The following is a 20,534-nucleotide window of genomic DNA, read 5'->3' on the forward strand; positions in this document are numbered from 1 at the left end:
CCCCTCCTGCCAGTCGTGGTCATTCAGTTCCCAACTAGCTGGACTGGCAGGGTAGGTCACGATATCGTGTACAAGTCAGCTAATTGTCAGTTTTACTCCGCCAGCCGTGGTCATTCAGTTCCCAACTAGCTGGAGTGGCAGGGTGGGTCACGATATCGTGTACAAGTCAGGTAATTGTCAGTTTTACTCCGCCAGCCGTGGTCATTCAGTTCCCAACTAGCTGGAGTGGCAGGGTAGGTCACGATATCGTGTACAAGTCAGGTAATTGTCAGTTTTACTCTGCCAGCCATGGTCATTCAGTTCCCAACCAGCTGGACCGACAGGGTAGGTCACAAAATTGTGTACAAGTCAGGTAATTGTCAGTTTTACCCCGGGTTAAGTATTGGAAAATGGTTAGGACGGGCATGCACAATTAGTGAGTTGTGTGATCAAATTCTCAGATTTGTTTTGCTGAACGTGAAATTGGCTCAAGGTTACCATGGTTACAGGCTAGTGTGTTCAGTCATCATCCATGTTTTAACTTTTTATGAGAAATCGTCTAAACATGCTCAACATGCTCAAGAAACATTTTCTATTGTTCTAATCATTCAGTACACCATTGTGAACAACTATCACATGACTTTGTTATGGGCAGCTATAATACCAGTATCCAAGGTTAAATAAGTTCTCCAACACTGTGAAGAAGTGCCTTATACTCCTAGAAACAAAACTGACTAATAGGCTAGTTGATATGTCAAATATATCACAGGTTTCTTATAGATAGCATGGTTTCATTAAGATACCAATGTTTTTAGTATTCATATATACATTGGATACGCCTATATTTTCCCAATGTGAAAGTCCAAGCATCTGTGGGGGATGGTATAACACACTTCGTTGGTACCGTGTAATATACAAGGTTATTGTACAGAAGTACCTACAGAAATACCTTTGTACCACACCCCACCCATGCTGGTACACAGATGTTGATTTGATTGTTATAAGTTTGATCCATGGATATCATCCCAGTTATATATTAGGACATAGGATCACAGTTGTCAAAAACATGGCAGTCTCCAGCATATATGATAGTATTGGGTCACTGTGTTCAAATGTTGACCTCTGCACATCACAGAAGACCATGGTCTGGCTTTCAGTGTTCAGCTACTTTGACATCCAAGCACTAGTTAGTGGGTGAAGAGTGTATCTGTGGGAGTGTCATCCATCTCAGAAATAGTGTGTATTGGCACTATGTTCCTCTAAGGCAAAACAAACAATAAGTCCTTTGGAAGACCTCTTGCTTTGACCTACGTGAGATATGTCTTCACTGTTCCCATGATGGTCCTGTTACAAAGAACGCAATCATCAACTTTTTCTGCACATGATTCACACGTTACAAGATGGCCGCAGGGAAGGAACAGTGTGCAGACGTCCCTCTGGCGACAGACTCGACACAGCCTCTGCTCACGAAGACGTTTATTCTCTGACAACAGGGGAGCATTCTTTACCTTAGACTTTGGAGACTTTGGTGGTTTTATTCCAGAATCAGAGTTGACCATTTCCTTGACAGGGGATGACACAGGACCTTCGTCTCTGAAGGAACTCTGACAATTTGAAACAATGAATGGAATTTTGGTGGTTAATTTCTCTTCATTATTAGACTTGTCATTGCCCAGAGTTAGGATACAGTCTACAAGCTCAGAGGTATTCTCACAGGACCTCCCATGTCTCCTCAAAAACACATCCTTCGCCCTACGGATCTTATCAGCGGGGAACCCCATTTCCCTCACCTCCAGCTCAACATCATCAAAGCTGCCATCTGTACCTGGCAGACCACTACAATCACCTTGAAGGTCAAGGTTACCAAGTGAAGCACTGGCAACAGCATCAATGTCAAGGTCAGAAGTTACCCTTCGGGCAACTCCAAGTTGGTTCAAGTCAGGTGTACTGATGAACTCACAATTGGGAGAGTACTCCCGGTGCTCTGTCATAGGGTCGTGACCTACATCCCAGTCCCTCAAGGTTATTCCACACTGGAAACACGTGACTCTGTCGGCTGAGCCGATGTAGTAGAACCCTGCAGCCACAAGATTCTCTGGGGACTGAGGAACATACGCTGTCGGCCAAGACGTGAAGGAATCAAGCCTAGCAGCAGCCTCCCTGTACTCGGGATGCTTGGGGGGTGTCCTGGGGCCAGTGTTGGACAGTTTGCTGATGGAGGGGCAGTTAGGTTTGGACCTGAGGTGCTCCTGCAGGACATTGTCCAGCTGGCCAGTCAGATGCAGCTGAAGACCACAGTGGCTGCATTCGACCCTGTCTGGAGCTGGATGTGGAAAAGAGATGATTAAGCTTGAGTATTCCATAACAATACTATAAATAAGTACTCTGTGATAGATGTTATGATGACAAAAATCTCAAAGTGGAAAAAAACAGTGTATTTGAAAAATTTGTAGCCATCAGAAAGATCTGACAAGAAGTGGTCGGATAACGACTTTTTGATACATGATGTGAGCAAAAGGTAGTCGCCAAAGGGTAATAGGTAACCTCATGATTCAGTGCATGGTGACACTACAATTTTGGGGGAATGAGTTCAAATTTTGAAAATGCAATCAATGATTTGCAAATAATATGCTGTAAAGGTGTTAGAAAACTAGATATATTTAGAGCACTCTTTCTTGTTATCTATTATCAGCAGTTAATGTAACCATGACATAACATGTCTAAGTGACATAACAATTCCTGACATCAGTACAATGTGTGAAGCTCATTTCTGGTGTCCCCCTTTGTGATATTGCAGAAATATTGCTAAAAGCAGCGTAAAACCATACTCACTCACTAAGTGACATAATAAAACAAGTGATAGTTTTGGGGTTATTTTATATTCAGGGCTTCTGCGCACTGGGGATCTTGTTTCTTTGGCATGCCCATTTAGCCCAACACTTACTGACTGGTCCATTATTGTAAGGGGGATTGGGGATGTATGTAACATTTTTTCATGACGTCTAAAAAATGTTCAAATTTTCAAGCTTGACTATTTAAAGTAATGGAACTGTACGTGTCTTTTGATGCAGCCAACCCCACCCCACCCCATAAATTTTGGCGATCTCTGCCCAAACCCCTCTCACCTTCCCACTATCGTTTTTTTCTCGACCAATAGTAAAATCTACATAAAGGGATGGTGAAAGCTAACTTAGAGTGTACAGTATGGTACCACTACATGTGTTTTTGAATTTGGTATTTAGATCAACTGTTTTTACACCTGTAAATCACCTGTTCCAAAATTTGAAAAAGTGTGGAAAACAAGAAATAATTCTCATGCCATTATGGGACTCTCATATGGTTCACTCACCCTCACCTGCAACTAATCAATGGTCTAAACATATTTTCATTTCAGAAATGTAATCAGTCTTGTACACCGGTCCTACACCAGATGTAGCTATATATATATATATAGACCTCACGTATACCTCATACAGATAAAATGAGGTCATGTGACGTGAGGTTTAACATTATCCTACAAACGGTATAGAATTTGCCAGTACATTGTGTTGACTGTGAATTGTACTTTAACCAGATAGTTTAATTAAAAGCCTTAGCATAACCATCTACGCATACAATACACATTAGAAAGCTAAAGACACAAAACACATGCCAGTATTTATATTTTCTGTCCATGAGGACGGAATTTCATATCAGAATACTGTAGAAGACCTCGGGGTCATGAATAAATATTAGAGAGGTCGATAAGCAGTATCATATGCCTTTATATAGGAATAAAGTTACGTATAAAACTTTGCATTTATCGCAATAAGCTGAGACATATATACATACAATGCATTCTAAAAAATGAGATTTTAAATAAATTTACAACAGACTATCGAGTGTATAAAAACATGACAAATGTTTTCCGTCGTGGACTCGACGTGATACTAGCTGTTGTTGTTTTTCTTTTCTTTACGTAAGTGCCTCGGTTTAATCAAATCGATTGCTGGGCATATATATACAAGTATCACACGGCATAACATTCCACAAATAAAAGGCGAACAATTAATTTGTTTCAGTTGTCTCACCTGTGTAAGAAAACCCAGCCTGGGCAAGTACGCGGTTTTCCTTGATATTTGGCTTGGAGGCAAATGTTTCCAACCTTCCCTTGAAGCTGTCGCTCTCGGGAACTGTTGTACTATACCCAGGCAGATCACCCAGGACATTCCCGCTATGTCCGTCCGTCTGTATTTCCCCATGTTCCATTATGTAGTTTAACTCGCAGTGAGAAGCATGTCGGTCGGTTCCCAACTTCTCTGCGTCGTGTTATCTTCTAAACATCTGCGCATACTCACAACGAACCCGACACAGACCTCTGTCTCAAGCTCACTCACAGCGCGTGACACCTTCGTTACACTCTCGGTGTAGATAGCTCCGCGAACGGGCTATCGCTATGAGGAGCTCGGGTCTTTCTTTGGGAATGGGTTTTCCCCATCTATATTAAGCATGTTAAGTGCAACGTTAGGGTTTTCCCCACACAGGATCTCTACTCGTTATTGGTCAGTAAATAAAAATATATATCCAACAATATATAAGTGGAGAACTTATTTATAGGGGGTATATATTTTTATTTAATGACCAATAAGTAGAGAACTTAGAGGGTATGGGGGTAGTTCACATGGGGTATATATTTGGCATTTACTGCCCAATAACGAGCTCCTGTGGTTTTCCTGTCACATTGTATTGGTCAAAGTATAATAAGCGCCCCGTGTGAGTGTTTGCCAGGGTTTTCGTCAAGTACGAAAGTGTGGATATTTTGGTCATCGAATGGTGAAGTTAATTCATTATTTGATTTGACTTTGTTACACCAGTTGGGGGTTTCTAATTTCTTCGTTGTCTTGCGTATTTTGTAAAGTTTAAAACTTTACATTTGAGTAGGACAGCTTTGTAGGAGTAGACTTGGGATTTGCAACATCAAAACAAATATTGATGGCTGCAACACATTAATAATTAGAAAAGTGACAAACAGAAACTTTGAACAATAAATCGGGGTAAATGGCCCCAGACAATTTGGTGAAAATGGCCCCAAATGTTAGTGAAAATGGATATACCTTTTGGAGTACCTTCGAAGTGCCACTCCAACTCAAACTGGATGACCATTCCTGACAAGAGTCACAGGATAAAGCCTGTTAATTAATTTTGTACTGTTGTCTCCGACACCAACGTAGCCTCTTCCACACTTCTTCCACACTTGACCCGTGAAGATCCAGGGTAGAATAAGTCTTCAGCAACCCATGCTTGCCGTAAAAGGCGGCTATGCTTGCGTAAGAGGCGACTAACGGGATCGGGTGGTCAGGCTCGCTGACTTGGTTGATGCATGTCATCGATCCCAATTGCGTGGATCGAAGCTCATGATATTAATAACTGTATTGTCTGGTCCAGACTCGATTATTTACAGACCGCCGTCTTATAGCCTTAAACAATAAACCAACCAACTAACCAACCAATCTTCCACACTTTTATTCTAATAGTACTTTTTGCTTCAGCTCTTTGGCAATATCATGTATTTTATTAAGATCTTGGGAGAAGTCTGCGCATAAAGACCCCATTTGTTTTGTGATCTTTTATTCTGTTGTGTCTTCGACTCTGACAGTCTTTTCTGTTCGAAATTAGCCTTGGGTGGGTTGAATTGAGGCTGTTTTTGTTTAAGCATGCCTTGGGCCCAGAGAGCACTTATATCGATTTTTTTTCTTTGTTTTAAGTTCCAGAGAACGTGAATCTGTCATGAGGACGGTCAGATACATTAACTGTGGCTTGACTATAAGTCATGTTGGCTCTTTTTTTAGACAGATTTTCTGGTGACCAGAGTGAAGGGATGCCCTTCCTTTGGGTTTGGCTTACCCTTTCGAGAACTGGGCTGGCTCTCTTGAGAGTTCGGCGGAATCTGAACAATTGTAATTTCTGGACGTAAGTCCGCTTTCTCCTTCTCCGAGTGACAGTGACAATACTTACTACTACTTATTACCCGTGAAGATCCGGGTAGAGAATAGATCTTCAGCAACTCAGGCGACGACTATGCTTGTCATAAGAGGCAACTAACGGGATCGGGTGGTCAGCCTTGGTTGATGCAAGTCATCGTATCCCAAATGCCTAGATCGATGCTCATGGTGTCAACCACTGGATTGACTGGTCCAAACTCGATTATTTACAGACCGCTTCATATAGCTGGAATATTGCTGTGTGTAGTGTTAATCAACAAACAAACAATCTACAGTCAAGTCTCGTTAATCCGACATCGTTGGTTGCACATGATTGTGTCGGATTAACGAGTATGTCGGATAAACGAAATTAAGTGAGTTTAATAGATAGTTTAATTAATAGAGACATTACTCACTGAATTATCACATGATCAACGACACACGTTTCCTCGTGTAAATGCAAGTGCTACTGTCTTAACAACTTGCTTCATCTACTTAAAATAGTCTGTCAGTGTTTTCTGTTTCTAACATTTTGAAGGCACATTTCTCAAAGTCCCCTGCTCGTTTGACGTCTAGGGCTTGTGGTTCTTCAGCATCAACATTGTCGAGGTGTAATTTCATTTGCTGTTTCTTATAATAAAGCTTACTACTAATTTAAAACATTGTAAAAAATAACAATAATGTCATGTGGGAGACAAGGGTCTCATGTAACAATTGTATCAACTATGTAAGTTTTATTTGGGGCAATTGTCGTAGTCATTTGCTCCAAAATTTGAGACCATTTTCAGATTATGGGAGTGCGCAAATGAATGAGTTCAACAAGGAAGCCGCAAGCTTGGGATATGCAAAAGTTAATAAACAGTGAAGGGCCACTAAGGTTGTATAACGCAATATTGAGAAGGCAGTCTTGTGTAGGTTAACAGTACCGCCCACGCGGAGTGAGTGAGTGAGTTTGGTTTTACGCCGCTTTTAGCAATATTCCAACAATATCACGGCGGGGGTCACCAGAAAGGGCTTCACACATTGTACCCATGTCGGGAATCGAACCCGGGTCTTCGGCGTGACGAGCGAACGCTTTAACCACTAGGCTATCCGACCGCCCCCTCCGCCCACGTGGAAGCATGTTACACACGGAACCGCAAACACGGAGAAATCAAAAGTGGATTGTGGATTGTGTTTAATACTTCTTTTCATTAACACTTATTTATCATTATTTCAACAACCCTTTGAACATCTAACCACATTCTGACCCCCGTTTGGGGGTAACAAGGCCTTGCACTCTGGCTGAAAAAACAGCCGCCATGACTCTGTAAATGATCATTCTTTCAAATTTGATATTAACATATTCATCACTTAATGATCTATTAAAATGTCATTTATTGTGGTATCTGAGAAAACGTATCCCCATTTGCGCTACTGTAGTGTAAACAATGTTTACAAGATGAAATAGGGCCATATCTCTGTAAAATATACATTTTTGAAGATGTTTTTTTTAAATTTATCAAAATGTATATTCCTAAATGATTTTTTAAAAATCATCCTTGCTTCCAGCACCAAGAACAAATCTTTTCATATTGGCATTTTGAGTATATACAGCGCGAATTGACCGCACTACACGACATCATAATTTGGCACAAACAAACTTGTAATTTTTGTTGTTTGTTTGTTTGTTTGCTTGTTGTTTAAGGCCTCACTCAGCGGTCTATAAATAATCACGACCAGACATCCCAGCGACTGACAGCATGAGCATCGATCCACGTAATTGGATACGACGACATGCATCAACCAAGTCAGCGAGTCTGACCACCCGATCCTGTTAGACGTCTCCTGTGGGTTGCTGAAGATCATTTCTAACCCGGATCTTCACGGGCAACCTGTAAATAATTAACTGCATTGTGTTGTATGTGCGAGTATAAGAAATATAAGCATGTGCAACACTTAGGTATTTAACATTAATCAATATAACAAATCTACCTTTAGAATATGTTTCAGTATATGTTTATCTGTTTACCAAACCTAAGGCACAGAGAACAATGGGGAGTCGGACAATTGATACTTGAGATGCAAGCTAGACATTTTGAAAGCGAGGTCCGCATATTTGCCATATTTTTAATCAATCTTGTGAATCACATTAGTGTCAAAAGGGACAGTAAATTAAATAATATAAATGATTTTATTGGATTTATCAAAAAGGACAAGATCAGGTTTCTTGGCCTGGATAGGTCGGAAGCTGTATACGGGCCTATTCCAACAATTTTGTATTTTTGTATCATTTTCCATGACGCCCTCTATATATTCTGGGTCGCAAAGAAAACACAAGTATGGCGAAGACGGTAATATAAGTATCAAGCCAAGCCATCATGTCGCCTAAGATACTGTATCTGTGCCAAAGCTGGACATACACTGACAGTATGGTGGGCAGTCTCATTAAATTCATTGCACAATCTCCATTTCATATTACATTTTGATGCAAAATCTTTCATTGACTTTTCAGACCAGTCGTCTCACTTTTCAGGCCAGCCGACTTCATCCAAGCGAAGGACTCTGTGGGGCTGCCGATCTTCCCAACACACTGCACGTTAACTCGATGCAGTGGTCGTTCAGATAGCTTCTCCCTGAGAAACTTAGTCTGGGCCGATTTGATATGAAACTTCGCTCTTTGACACTTATATCTGTACCCAGCAGTAATGAACCATCAACAAAATCAAAATTGAGAGTATGTCCCGCATCTTTGGCACGTTATATAAAACTGTGTAATGCCTTGTTGTCATCATGTCTGGACTCGAGCGTTTTACAAATTGCAGCGCCATCTGGCCTTCTTTATCTTTAGTGTCCTTTTTGTGCACTGACGTTCTTGAGTCCACATTGTTCTTTCTTTACTTTTGACGTCTTTTGTTTGCGAGGTGTTCATTGGTATCATTTTGTATGTTGAATTCATCATTTGTATGTAAACAATTACTTTTATTTGAAACATTCATTCATTATTCATTACATTTGACGTACTTTTGTCGTATATTTCAACTTGGTATTTTTTGCCCGAATGGCCTCCTATACACAAGGTTGACTTCTGTTTCGGCAGGTAATCGTGACTGGTTGTTCTGTGCCTGGCGTTGCTGTCTTATAGAGAACTATTTATCGAGGACTAGCTAATCATTCCCTCACTAACCATGCAGATTTATAATATATTTCTAATGAACGTATTCTTATACATGAAAGAATAAGCACATGCGCGATATCTGAACAATGCATACCTTTAAGTACTTTCTTAATTACACGTTTTTACGTCTCCGTAAAATCTAATTTTGAAGGCGCTTTTTTGTCCTAAAGGCTTACTATTGACATTTAACGATGTACCGTCCGCATGCAAATAAACAATGTTTGTTATCATGCGCATATTACAGAATGAGATATAGGCATCGTTCAGTGATTGTGGTTGAGGGAAGTTGTATGCTGTGCAATGTTACAGCCACTGTGCAATGTTACAGCCATAATACTGAATGCGAAGCCATTAACGTATGGGAAAACCCAGAACGCATCTGCCCAGTTGTTAAACTATCATAGCCTCATTACTGAAGAAAAACTGGAAAAAAACAAAACTATACTATATATAGCGCCACGTCATATAACGCTTATACAAATGGGACACTGGGATTTTCGAATGTACGAGGAAGCGAAAGGCAACGCGACTTTGTGACAATCCGGTAACGTTATGTGGCCTGCATCTCCAACATAAATGTGACAGGATCCGATAATTGTATATATTTTCAGAGTTTTATTAGTTTAGATTTTTACTGAATTAAATATTCAGTCAAATATGTTTTAAACATGATATACTTCACACTTCAGCTCTCCTAATTCTCTGTTTCAGCTTACTGCATGAGTACTTTGCCACAGCCTCAATCACCTAGTGCACTATCACACAATAGCCTGCCCAAGCGCGCCCCTCAAAGCCCCTTTGTGTTTCAGGTTCTAGCTTACTGTCTCCAGTTTTAAAGGGTTTAGTTTTACTACAGTTTAGAGCACATTTGATGTTACTGTCAAACACACGTATATCATTGGAATTCACAATTTGGACAATTTGGACTAATTGTGGTGTTTGATCTATTGGACATTTTGGAATTCACTTCTAAAGGTTGGTCTTTTGATGATATTTTATTGTTTGTGCGTATTCCTAGGATTTGTAGGTATATTGTGTTTATGCTCTTGATAATTTGGCTGTTTTGGTCATGTTGTAAATATTCGCCAGATCATAGTAATTAGTTGTATTTCTGTATGCATTACAAGTGTTATTATTTACGTAAGGTAAATAATTCAGTAAGTGCTAAGTTTAGGCTTAAAATACTATTTAACTAAATCTTCAATCACTGTGAAGCTGATGTATGAAAGTATGAAGTATGAAAGTAAGAATGTGAAACATATATGTTGCTAGGTAACATATTGGTATAAATGAATGTGTAATGTATGAATGTATAATGTATGAATGAATCAGGGTTTTACTATTATATTTTAGAATTGTTTTAAGTTACTCTGCAATAACACTATGTTTCGGTTTGTAGTAATATTGCTGCTATCAGATTGGTCTGCACAGTGTGTATATATATTCATTTATTTGTCGTGCAGATGTAGCTGTAATACTTGTGCAGAGGTCTGTGTCTGGACTGATGAACCCAGGTCCACACACTTGGTGGGTTTACTAGGTTTTATATATATTCTCATGTATTGCATATTGTATGTACACATAGTAAATGTATCATGTCACGTCTATCTTACTCTATTTATATGATACACATATATAAGTATATATGCGGGTTAAGTAGGTTTATAATATAAGATTAATTAAGTTTTTGATGAGATGTAAGTTTATCAATTAGTAGTTATAGCATTTTGTATATATCATCAAATGTAATGAAATATTTGATGTCAGCATATGTTTATATTTTGTGTAATGAATGTTTTACAATTGTTTCAGGGTTCAAAACATTTATCAGTAATAAACTTGGCTATAATTCGAACAACACCTGCGTCTGTCCTTCATGTCAAGAAGCAGTCCCGGTTTCAATGGAGCCCCCAGTGAGGATTCTTTAGTACACTGGACATGAAGTCAGGATATCATCAAGTCGAAATTGAGGAATTGCACAAGGAAACGACAGCTTTCACCGTAGGTCCTTTGGGGTTCTTCGAATACAACCGTATGCCGTTCGGTCTCTGCAACAGCCCTGCAACGTATCAACGGGTGATGAACGAATGCTTCGAAGGACTCCACCTCAAGATTTGCCTTATTTACATGGATGATATCATCGTCTTTTCCAGCTCATTTGAAGAACATTTAGAACGGCTTACCCAAGTACTGCAACGATCCAGAGAGACAGGAATGAAGCTCAGTGCCGACAAGTGTTCTTTCTTCAAGAACAAGATCAAGTTTCTTGGACACATTGTGTCTGAAGATGGTATCGAGACAGATCCGGACAAGATACAGAGGATTTTGGACTGGCCTACACCTGCAAACCCAGATGAGATACGGAAGTTTCTTGGATTTGCAGGTTATTACAGGAAATTTGTCAAGGACTTCGCCAAGATTTCCAAGCCTCTATCAGCTTTGATGCCAGCCACAAAGACCAAGACACGAGGAAGGAACCATCCAGCTAACAAGCCAGACAAGCCATGGCAATGGGGACCACAACAGGAAACTGCGTTCAAGACAATCAAGACATGTTTATCAACACAGCCAGTTCTTGGGTATGCGGATTACACCAAGCCATTCGAAGTCCACACTGATGCAAGTAGCCAAGGACTGGGAGCTGTCTTGTACCAAGAACAGAATGGATTGAAGAAGGTCATCAGTTATGCAAGCCGTGGACTGAGCAAGGCAGAGAGCAACTATTCAGCTCACCGTCTCGAATTTCTAGCTTTGAAATGGGCGGTGACTGAAAAGTTCAAGGATTATCTGTATGGCAATACTTTCAGTGTATATACAGATAATAACCCTCTGACCTATGTACTCAGTTCTGCAAAGTTGGATGCTACAGGTCACCGCTGGCTAGCGGCCTTGTCAGCATACAACTTTGATATAATCTACAGGCCAGGGCTCAACAACGCAGACGCTGATGGACTCTCCAGGCTGCCTGGAATAGAAGCTGAAAGACAACAGATAACATCAGAGTCAATAAGAGCTGTTTGTCACACTTTGCAGGAACATCCTTTGGTACACAGCCTCTGTTGTTCAGCAGCACCAGATTTAGAAAGCCTAGAAGATCATGGAGAGAACCTTAAAGTGATGACAGACAGGGACTGGAGAAAGGCACAAGCTGCAGATGTCATTCTTAGGCCATGGATTAACTTGGTGAGAAGTAACAGGAAGCCAAGACGACAGGATTATCCCCCTTGTCAAGCCAATACCTCCATGCATAGGAACTTTGACAGCATGTTTCTTCAAGAAGGAATCCTTTACAGGAAAGTTAATATTAACGGCCAAGAACGACATCAGCGTGTTTTACCATCAGCCTTGATTGAGGATATGCTCAGAGGACTTCATGATGAAGTGGGACATCCTGGAAGAGAGAGGACACTGTCACTCCTAAGAGATCGGTTCTTTTGGCCAGGCATGACCAACGACGTGGAAGATTGGATCCAAAGATGTGACAGATGTTTGAGAAGGAAATCCCCCGCCAATGCACGTGCTCCTCTGGTCAACATCATCACCACACAGCCCTTAGAGCTCGTCTGTCTGGATTTTCTAACCTTGGAAGCATCAAAGGGAGGTCACCAGAATATTCTAGTCATCACAGACCACTTTACGAGGTATGCACAAGCAATCCCAACAAGGAATCAGACTGCAAAAACAACAGCAGAAGCCTTCTACAAGAACTTTATAATGCACTATGGGATTCCAAAGCGCATCCATAGTGATCAAGGCACCAACTTTGAGAGCCGCCTTATGAAGGAATTGTGCAGCCTCTTGGGAATGGAGAAAAGCCGGACAACATCCTATCACCCTATGGGCAATGGTATGGTTGAACGCTTCAACCGGACACTGCTTAATATGTTGGGAACACTCCAACCAGACCAGAAAGCAGATTGGAAGACCTATGTAGCTCCCCTTGTCCACGCCTATAACAGCATCCGGCATGAATCAACAAACCAGTCTCCATTCTTCCTTATGTTTGGTCGTGAACCTCGTCTGCCTGTAGATCTTGCTTTTGGGATCGAGACCAACAAGAATCATCAGTCTCTGACAGCTTATGCAAAGTCTCTGAAGAAGAAGCTCCAAGAAGCCTATGACCTGGCGTCAAAGGCATCAAAGACTGCCCAAGTCAAACAGAAAGCCAGCTACGACTTGAAGACTAGAGGGGCCACTGTACAGACAGGTGATCGAGTTCTGGTGAAAGCCTTAGCCTTTGATGGTAAGCACAAGTTGGCAGATCGCTGGGAGGAAGATCCTTATGTTGTTCTCTTGCAACCAAACCAGGATATCCCTGTGTTTGTAGTGCAGAAAGAATCTGGTGAAGGGAGGAAGAGGACGTTGCACAGAAACCATCTCCTGCCCATTGGATCAGTACCAGCGATCATGGATAACAGAGTACCAGCAGCCAAGAAGCCAACTCCAAGACCAAGAAAGACAGTGAAGAAGACTATAGAAGAGGATATCCAGGAGGATAAAGAGTCTGACTATGATGCTCCATTCTATTTTCCAGCAGTTGCTGAGGATGCTACCATCATCAGTGAAGACACTGTGGAAGAGAGTGCGGCTACTTCAGAGACAACAGGTGACGATCTACAGTCTCTTGGAGTAGCAGGTGATGCTTCTGGTGGTGACGACCACATACCTGAAGAAGACAGCAGCACAGAAGCAGATCCTGAAGCAGTGCAACCACCAGAAAACACTGAAGAGGAGCCGGAAGACTCAGTCAGAGAAGAGCTACCTCCTCCTGTACCACCTGATACTAATCCCCAACCCATACCTGCACCAAGAAGAACTGGTAGACTAACAAGGAAGCCTGCCTGGCAAACCTCCGGAGATTATGTGATGTGCCAGACTTCTGACCCAGATTGGCAGCAGAGGAGTCGACGCCTGGAACAACTGGCAGCGACCGGCATTTTAGGACACATCAGCACCAGCATCTCCAAGGCATTGCTTTCCCTTGTTGACGAAGAACCGGAATGACGAGGACGCCATTATTCAAGGGAGAGAAGTATGTGACAGGATCCGATAATTGTATATATTTTCAGAGTTTTATTAGTTTAGATTTTTACTGAATTAAATATTCAGTCAAATATGTTTTAAACATGATATACTTCACACTTCAGCTCTCCTAATTCTCTGTTTCAGCTTACTGCATGAGTACTTTGCCACAGCCTCAATCACCTAGTGCACTATCACACAATAGCCTGCCCAAGCGCGCCCCTCAAAGCCCCTTTGTGTTTCAGGTTCTAGCTTACTGTCTCCAGTTTTAAAGGGTTTAGTTTTACTACAGTTTAGAGCACATTTGATGTTACTGTCAAACACACGTATATCATTGGAATTCACAATTTGGACAATTTGGACTAATTGTGGTGTTTGATCTATTGGACATTTTGGAATTCACTTCTAAAGGTTGGTCTTTTGATGATATTTTATTGTTTGTGCGTATTCCTAGGATTTGTAGGTATATTGTGTTTATGCTCTTGATAATTTGGCTGTTTTGGTCATGTTGTAAATATTCGCCAGATCATAGTAATTAGTTGTATTTCTGTATGCATTACAAGTGTTATTATTTACGTAAGGTAAATAATTCAGTAAGTGCTAAGTTTAGGCTTAAAATACTATTTAACTAAATCTTCAATCACTGTGAAGCTGATGTATGAAAGTATGAAGTATGAAAGTAAGAATGTGAAACATATATGTTGCTAGGTAACATATTGGTATAAATGAATGTGTAATGTATGAATGTATAATGTATGAATGAATCAGGGTTTTACTATTATATTTTAGAATTGTTTTAAGTTACTCTGCAATAACACTATGTTTCGGTTTGTAGTAATATTGCTGCTATCAGATTGGTCTGCACAGTGTGTATATATATTCATTTATTTGTCGTGCAGATGTAGCTGTAATACTTGTGCAGAGGTCTGTGTCTGGACTGATGAACCCAGGTCCACACACTTGGTGGGTTTACTAGGTTTTATATATATTCTCATGTATTGCATATTGTATGTACACATAGTAAATGTATCATGTCACGTCTATCTTACTCTATTTATATGATACACATATATAAGTATATATGCGGGTTAAGTAGGTTTATAATATAAGATTAATTAAGTTTTTGATGAGATGTAAGTTTATCAATTAGTAGTTATAGCATTTTGTATATATCATCAAATGTAATGAAATATTTGATGTCAGCATATGTTTATATTTTGTGTAATGAATGTTTTACAATTGTTTCAGGGTTCAAAACATTTATCAGTAATAAACTTGGCTATAATTCGAACAACACCTGCGTCTGTCCTTCATGTCAAGAAGCAGTCCCGGTTTCATAAACAACCTTAAACCATAGCTCCTTGTCCATTAACTAACTGTATTGTTATCATACAACAGCTAAAAACCGACGCTGAGTCAGACCAGAGCACGGCTAGACCAGTTGGCAGTGACGGGACATCTTTTTTTCACCTATCAGTTTCCTTGATGATCATAGTACGGGCTTAGTGTAAAAATATGGACTTGAATTTGGATTGGAATACTGCAATGGAATTTGGAATGAGATAAAATGGAATATATCCCACAATGAAAATAAACCTTGTGTTGTACATACCCTTATTGATATAATTACCGGAAATGTATTGACAGTACAAGTAAACAATCTCCCCAACTGCAGTAGAGACTTCAGTAAGAGTTGTGATAATAGATACTAGTCATTATGCATTGCGTTTTTTGGATGATGATAAACATGATGCAAACAAAAATAATAAACCAGAATATATATTATGTTCTTCACGTGGTTTTCTTTTCATTAGACTATCTAAAGTCATTCCACTGATCTTCTGTGTTGTATATTAACATCTAGATATGTCCCTTCTCCCTCAGTACTGGTGTGGGGAATGGCAGAGGAGAGAAGCTGACGCCACGATCCTTAGCTAATCTGCCATACCTCGGTGACATCTGTTTATAAACTGTCTTAGCAAGTTAGACTGGAGACCTGTTTGTAAATAGGGTATGTTCCATTTGTCTCGTTCCGGATTCCATTCCCTACTTTACACAGTGCCCACGTAGAAGGCTGGTGTTGTCTTCTGCCACAGCTACATGGAAGACTGTACATTTACTGACATCAGGACTCATAGTTTATCCGTATATAAACAGTGAAATATGTGTTTTATGCATTGTGTGCACGTGATTCGGTCCAATAGGAATCTTTCCCCGGAAAGACCGCCTCCGTGGTCTTGTTGTAGAGCGTCCGCCCGGAGAGCGGAAGGTCCAGGGTTCGATCCCGGTCCGCGTCATACAAAAAGACGTTAAAAGATTGTACTTGTTGTTACCCTGTCTGGCGCTCGGCATTAAGGGGCTAAAACAAGGACTGGTCGGCTCGGAGTCAGTATACTGTGTCTGAGTGGGGTATTCATGTTAAACTGCGGCATGGTATCTCAGTGAGCTAGCACTATAAATCGGCATCAGTCCGGACTAGTACAAGCAGCCACACACACACATACACGTGCATGCACGTCGCTATATAAGTGCAATAATCTTGGACGCGACGTTAAACCCAATTTCACCTCACCTCACCTTTCCCCGGAACATGCATAACATAATCGGAGTTGCCAAAGAGCGACACCCCCCACCCCCCACCCACCCCTCTACGGCAGCCCTCATGTAATACTAAGTTAATCTCTCTCTCTCTCTCTCTCTCCGCCAGGCCTCATGTAATACTGTGTTAATCTCTCTCTCTCTCTATCTCTCTCCCTCCTTGCCTCACCCTCTCTCTCTCCCTGATGAAATGTAAAACATTACAGATTCTCATAAAAAGTAGTTTATTGCACTCCTTATTCAGAAGGGTATGATGTCATGCGGATACATGCAATTCACAATGATGATGTGATTATGGTTATCATAAGATTCTGTCACTCAATAATTCTTGATTTAGTCTAGAATCGTGTGAAGATTCTTGAATGTATTATTACATCTGTCAGTACACCTGCAGATGTCATTTCAATCGTAATGATGCTGTGTACAGTTTTGATATGGATGCCATTTCAAGCAACACGCGCACGTGTAGTAATATCACAGGTAGCTGACGAAGGCAAATTGTTCATCTTTGTGGGATGTTGTCTTCAACATACCGACGGACGGCAAGACGTTCATAATATCACAGAAGGGATAGTTTATACTGGAGCATTGAAACACATATACCCGGTCAGAGTACACAACGTTCCACTGATCAAATAATGAAGGTTTTCACTGTTCCAAGAATAGTCTTCCCGCACATCACACATTCATGGACCTTTTCTGCGCAGTCTGAGCACGTGACGAGATGACCACAGGGCAGGAAGAGGATGGATACAGCGTTGTTTTTGCACACTCTGCACGTGGATTGTTCCTTGAGACGTCTGTTCTCGGCCTTCAGAAGCTTCAGTTTCTTGCTCAGGGCTTTAGGTTTACAGATTTGAGACACCTCTTTCTGACTTTCATGAGAGCGTGTGATGTCTGATGTAGTCTCCATGTCCATGGGAGATCCACAGGGCATCTCCCTATCACACACCTCGATTGATAGAGTCTGTAGATTTTCACAGAGAGCTGATGTGTCCACGGAGTCATCACTCCCTCCCACGACTAGACATGGGTCTGCCATAGCAGAATCGTTAGGATCCACTGAAGCCGCACAAGCACCGCCACCAAGGTGAAGGTCATTAGTTTGCGTGATATGAAGGTCAACGTTTGAGTTAGCATTCTCATCAACTGCCATAGATGAATGTCCACTCTCCTCTTGGACCTTTTTATCACCACCAAGTAACTCACATGACTGTAATTTTGAGAATTCACAGTCGGAGGCATACCTCTTGTGTTCTGCAACAGGGCTGTGTTCTGCTTCCCAGTCTCTCAAGGTTATTCCACAATGAAAACACGTGACCCGGTCAGCTGACCCGATGTAAAAGAACCCGGCTGATGCCAGCTCCTCGGGTGTTTTCGGGACATACCGTATAGGCCAGGCAACAAAAGAATCTAGACGTGAGCTGTATGTTTGGTACTGCGGGTGTTTTGGAGCAACTGTAGAAAGTTGTTTCATGTTTTCTGTGTGGATATTCGACTTGACCTCTAAGGGGTTAAACGATGACGTGGTGACGTTTTTGGACATACTCGATGGTTGATACCCTGAAACAAATAAATAAACGTAACATGACAATAAACTTTCAATAATCATCACAATAACATGTATGCAATTTTATGAAGAGGCGGGCGGTCGGGTAGCCTAGTGGTTAAAGCGTTCGCACGTCACGCCGAAGACCCGGGTTCGATTCCCGACATGGGTACAATGTGTGAAGCCCATTTCTGGTGTCCCCTGCCGTGATTGCTGGAATATTGCTAAAAGCGGCGTAAAACCATACTCACTCACTCACTAACTTATGAAGAAGCCAAAGATGCAGTGGCAATAATGAAGGCGATGGTTAACAATAGAGAAAATCTGTTTTATTTTCCAATGTCATATCAATGCACGTTTACTCATTTTGAAAGTCTCCGTGGTGGTTGTTCTTTGCGGAAAAACCATGTAAACACACATTGTGTGAGTTGGGTTTACCCCCGCTACAATGTTTCAGTTATATCATTTGTCAGTCTTATGTAGCAAGAAGCTCCAAGTACGCTGATCTTGGATGTCCACCATTGATGTAACCCAGGGTACGGTTGATCAGTGGAATCTGTGATTGGTTCCACAGACGAGCAGAACCTGGCACGGCTAAGGGAGGCAACCGTGCAAGAGGCACCATGGGCGACTTTTGAGAAGCCTTTCAGGGAAGTATATCAGAGCAGGTCCATATGAGTTAGTAACACCCCAGTCTATATCAACTGTGTGAGACATGTATCAGGCTTTACATGGGTGGATACAGAAGGGGGTGGGTACGGGGGTGCGCACCCCCCTCCCCCCCCCCCCTTTTTTTATTTCGAAAAAAATCTTTATTTCTGTGTAAATTACCACCATAGACAATAAATAGATCTTAATTGAGCACGCCTCTTTTAAAAAAAGCTGTATCCGCCCATGCTTTATATCCTTCAACAATATAACAGAAGTGGTGAATCTGAGATTCAAACTCACATGTTCTCATCCGTCAGGTATTCTGGTGTTTGCAACTAGTGTTACAGTATGATTTGGTGTAGATCTAATCTAATTCTGAAGATTATGTCTTGACTAGAAATACAGTAACTCTCAGTGGTATTAACGCACATGACGTTATAACTACGCACACATACTGCTAGTTCAACTGCTGACACGCTAGAGTTGACACTGTTAATAGTTGTCTATTCTCACACCTCGCCGTATGTGTATTTATAATGTTCATGCAATAATAGAGCCTTCGGTGGTGGCAGCAGTTACGTCCCTTTGTTTGCAAGCAATCGATATGTGTCGTGGTAACCAAGTCTCGCCCACAAATAAATGATTCAACATCAGCAGAGGAGGGGCGGCCTCGTCATCACTGGTAGTTAGTACTAGTTACTGATGGTATATATTATAAATAAATTTGATATCACATTTCTGCTTGATGAGAAACAAACCAGATTTTATTTATTATTTAATGCGTAACTCACCAATATTCCAGCTAAATACACCACAGACTAGACTAGAGGTACATCGATAAATAGCTTCATTCACGCCCAACGTATACACACAAACATCGCTTATCCCGAATTAATTGTTTAATTACCTCCGCAGTGGCAATAATAATAATAATGATAATAAACATAATAATAATAAATAATAATAATAACATATATACTATCGTCATTTGCTTCATAATTTTGTAATAACAGCTAGATCTATAGGGAAACAACGAGGACCGAGTCGTAGTAACGTTGGCATCGTACTGTTACATGTATCCACGTAGGGAGAGGAATAGACACTTAAATTGTAGTGTACTTGATAACACTACTGGCACATGTACTCACCTGTATTGTGGTAATCCGGCGTCAGAGATGTTTGAGAGAGATGGCCCGAGTTGAGGCGTGATTTGTGTGGCTGTGCGGGATTCGAGAAAGATGCACAGTCGATCCAGTCCTCCGAACGATAGTTTAGTAGAACAGTGCCAGACATCGCTGCAGATTTCACAGAAAGAACCTATCCACGGTGTAGGAGTATAACTCACACTGGTGATTCAGCTTGAGTAACTGCAAGGCGAGGCTTTGAGTGAGCTGTCGTAACCCATGTATATAAAACGCCTAAGAAGGGAATTCCCAGCTAAAAATAGAACCTGTCCGGGGGGAAACGATATGAAAGGGCGATAACTTTCCATCCTGTTGGTCGACCTATTTATAGACGGGGCCATTTAGAAGGAAGGACTTTCGCGTTTTTTCCATCCTAAAATATGTTCTGCATCAAGAAAATGTATGAAGGATTATCCAGTGGGTATATATTAAAG

General features: G+C 41.1%; 1 protein-coding gene across 1 annotated transcript; it reads right to left on the reverse strand.

Moving 5' to 3' along the window:
- Positions 1–374: 374 nt before the first annotated feature.
- On the reverse strand, positions 375–20,319 carry LOC124150074 (baculoviral IAP repeat-containing protein 2-like). Its single transcript, XM_048383047.1, has 8 exons — positions 20,065–20,319; positions 17,353–18,279; positions 13,763–13,819; positions 12,016–12,073; positions 8,448–8,611; positions 5,073–5,123; positions 4,050–4,286; positions 375–2,302 (listed from the first exon to the last, which is right to left on the reverse strand). The coding sequence occupies exons 1-8, from the start codon at positions 20,207–20,209 to the stop codon at positions 1,287–1,289; spliced, it is 2,655 nt and encodes an 884-aa protein (XP_048239004.1). The 5' UTR covers positions 20,210–20,319; the 3' UTR covers positions 375–1,286.
- Positions 20,320–20,534: the final 215 nt, after the last annotated feature.

Source organism: Haliotis rufescens, unplaced genomic scaffold (genome assembly GCF_023055435.1).
Source record: "Haliotis rufescens isolate VD_foot unplaced genomic scaffold, xgHalRufe1.0.p SCAF_1, whole genome shotgun sequence".
NCBI lineage: Eukaryota > Metazoa > Mollusca > Gastropoda > Lepetellida > Haliotidae > Haliotis > Haliotis rufescens.

Excerpts from the sequence above, each read along its gene's own strand:
- LOC124150074 (XM_048383047.1), bottom strand. The coding sequence starts at position 20,209 with ATGTCTGGCACTGTTCTACTAAACTATCGTTCGGAGGACTGGATCGAC. Across the intron at positions 18,280-20,064 it reads GCCGGATTACCACAATACAG|GGTATCAACCATCGAGTATG; the intron begins GTGAGTACATGT and ends TATTTGTTTCAG. Across the intron at positions 5,124-8,447 it reads GAAGTCGGCTGGCCTGAAAA|GAATGGTCATCCAGTTTGAG; the intron begins GTGAGACGACTG and ends GACTCTTGTCAG.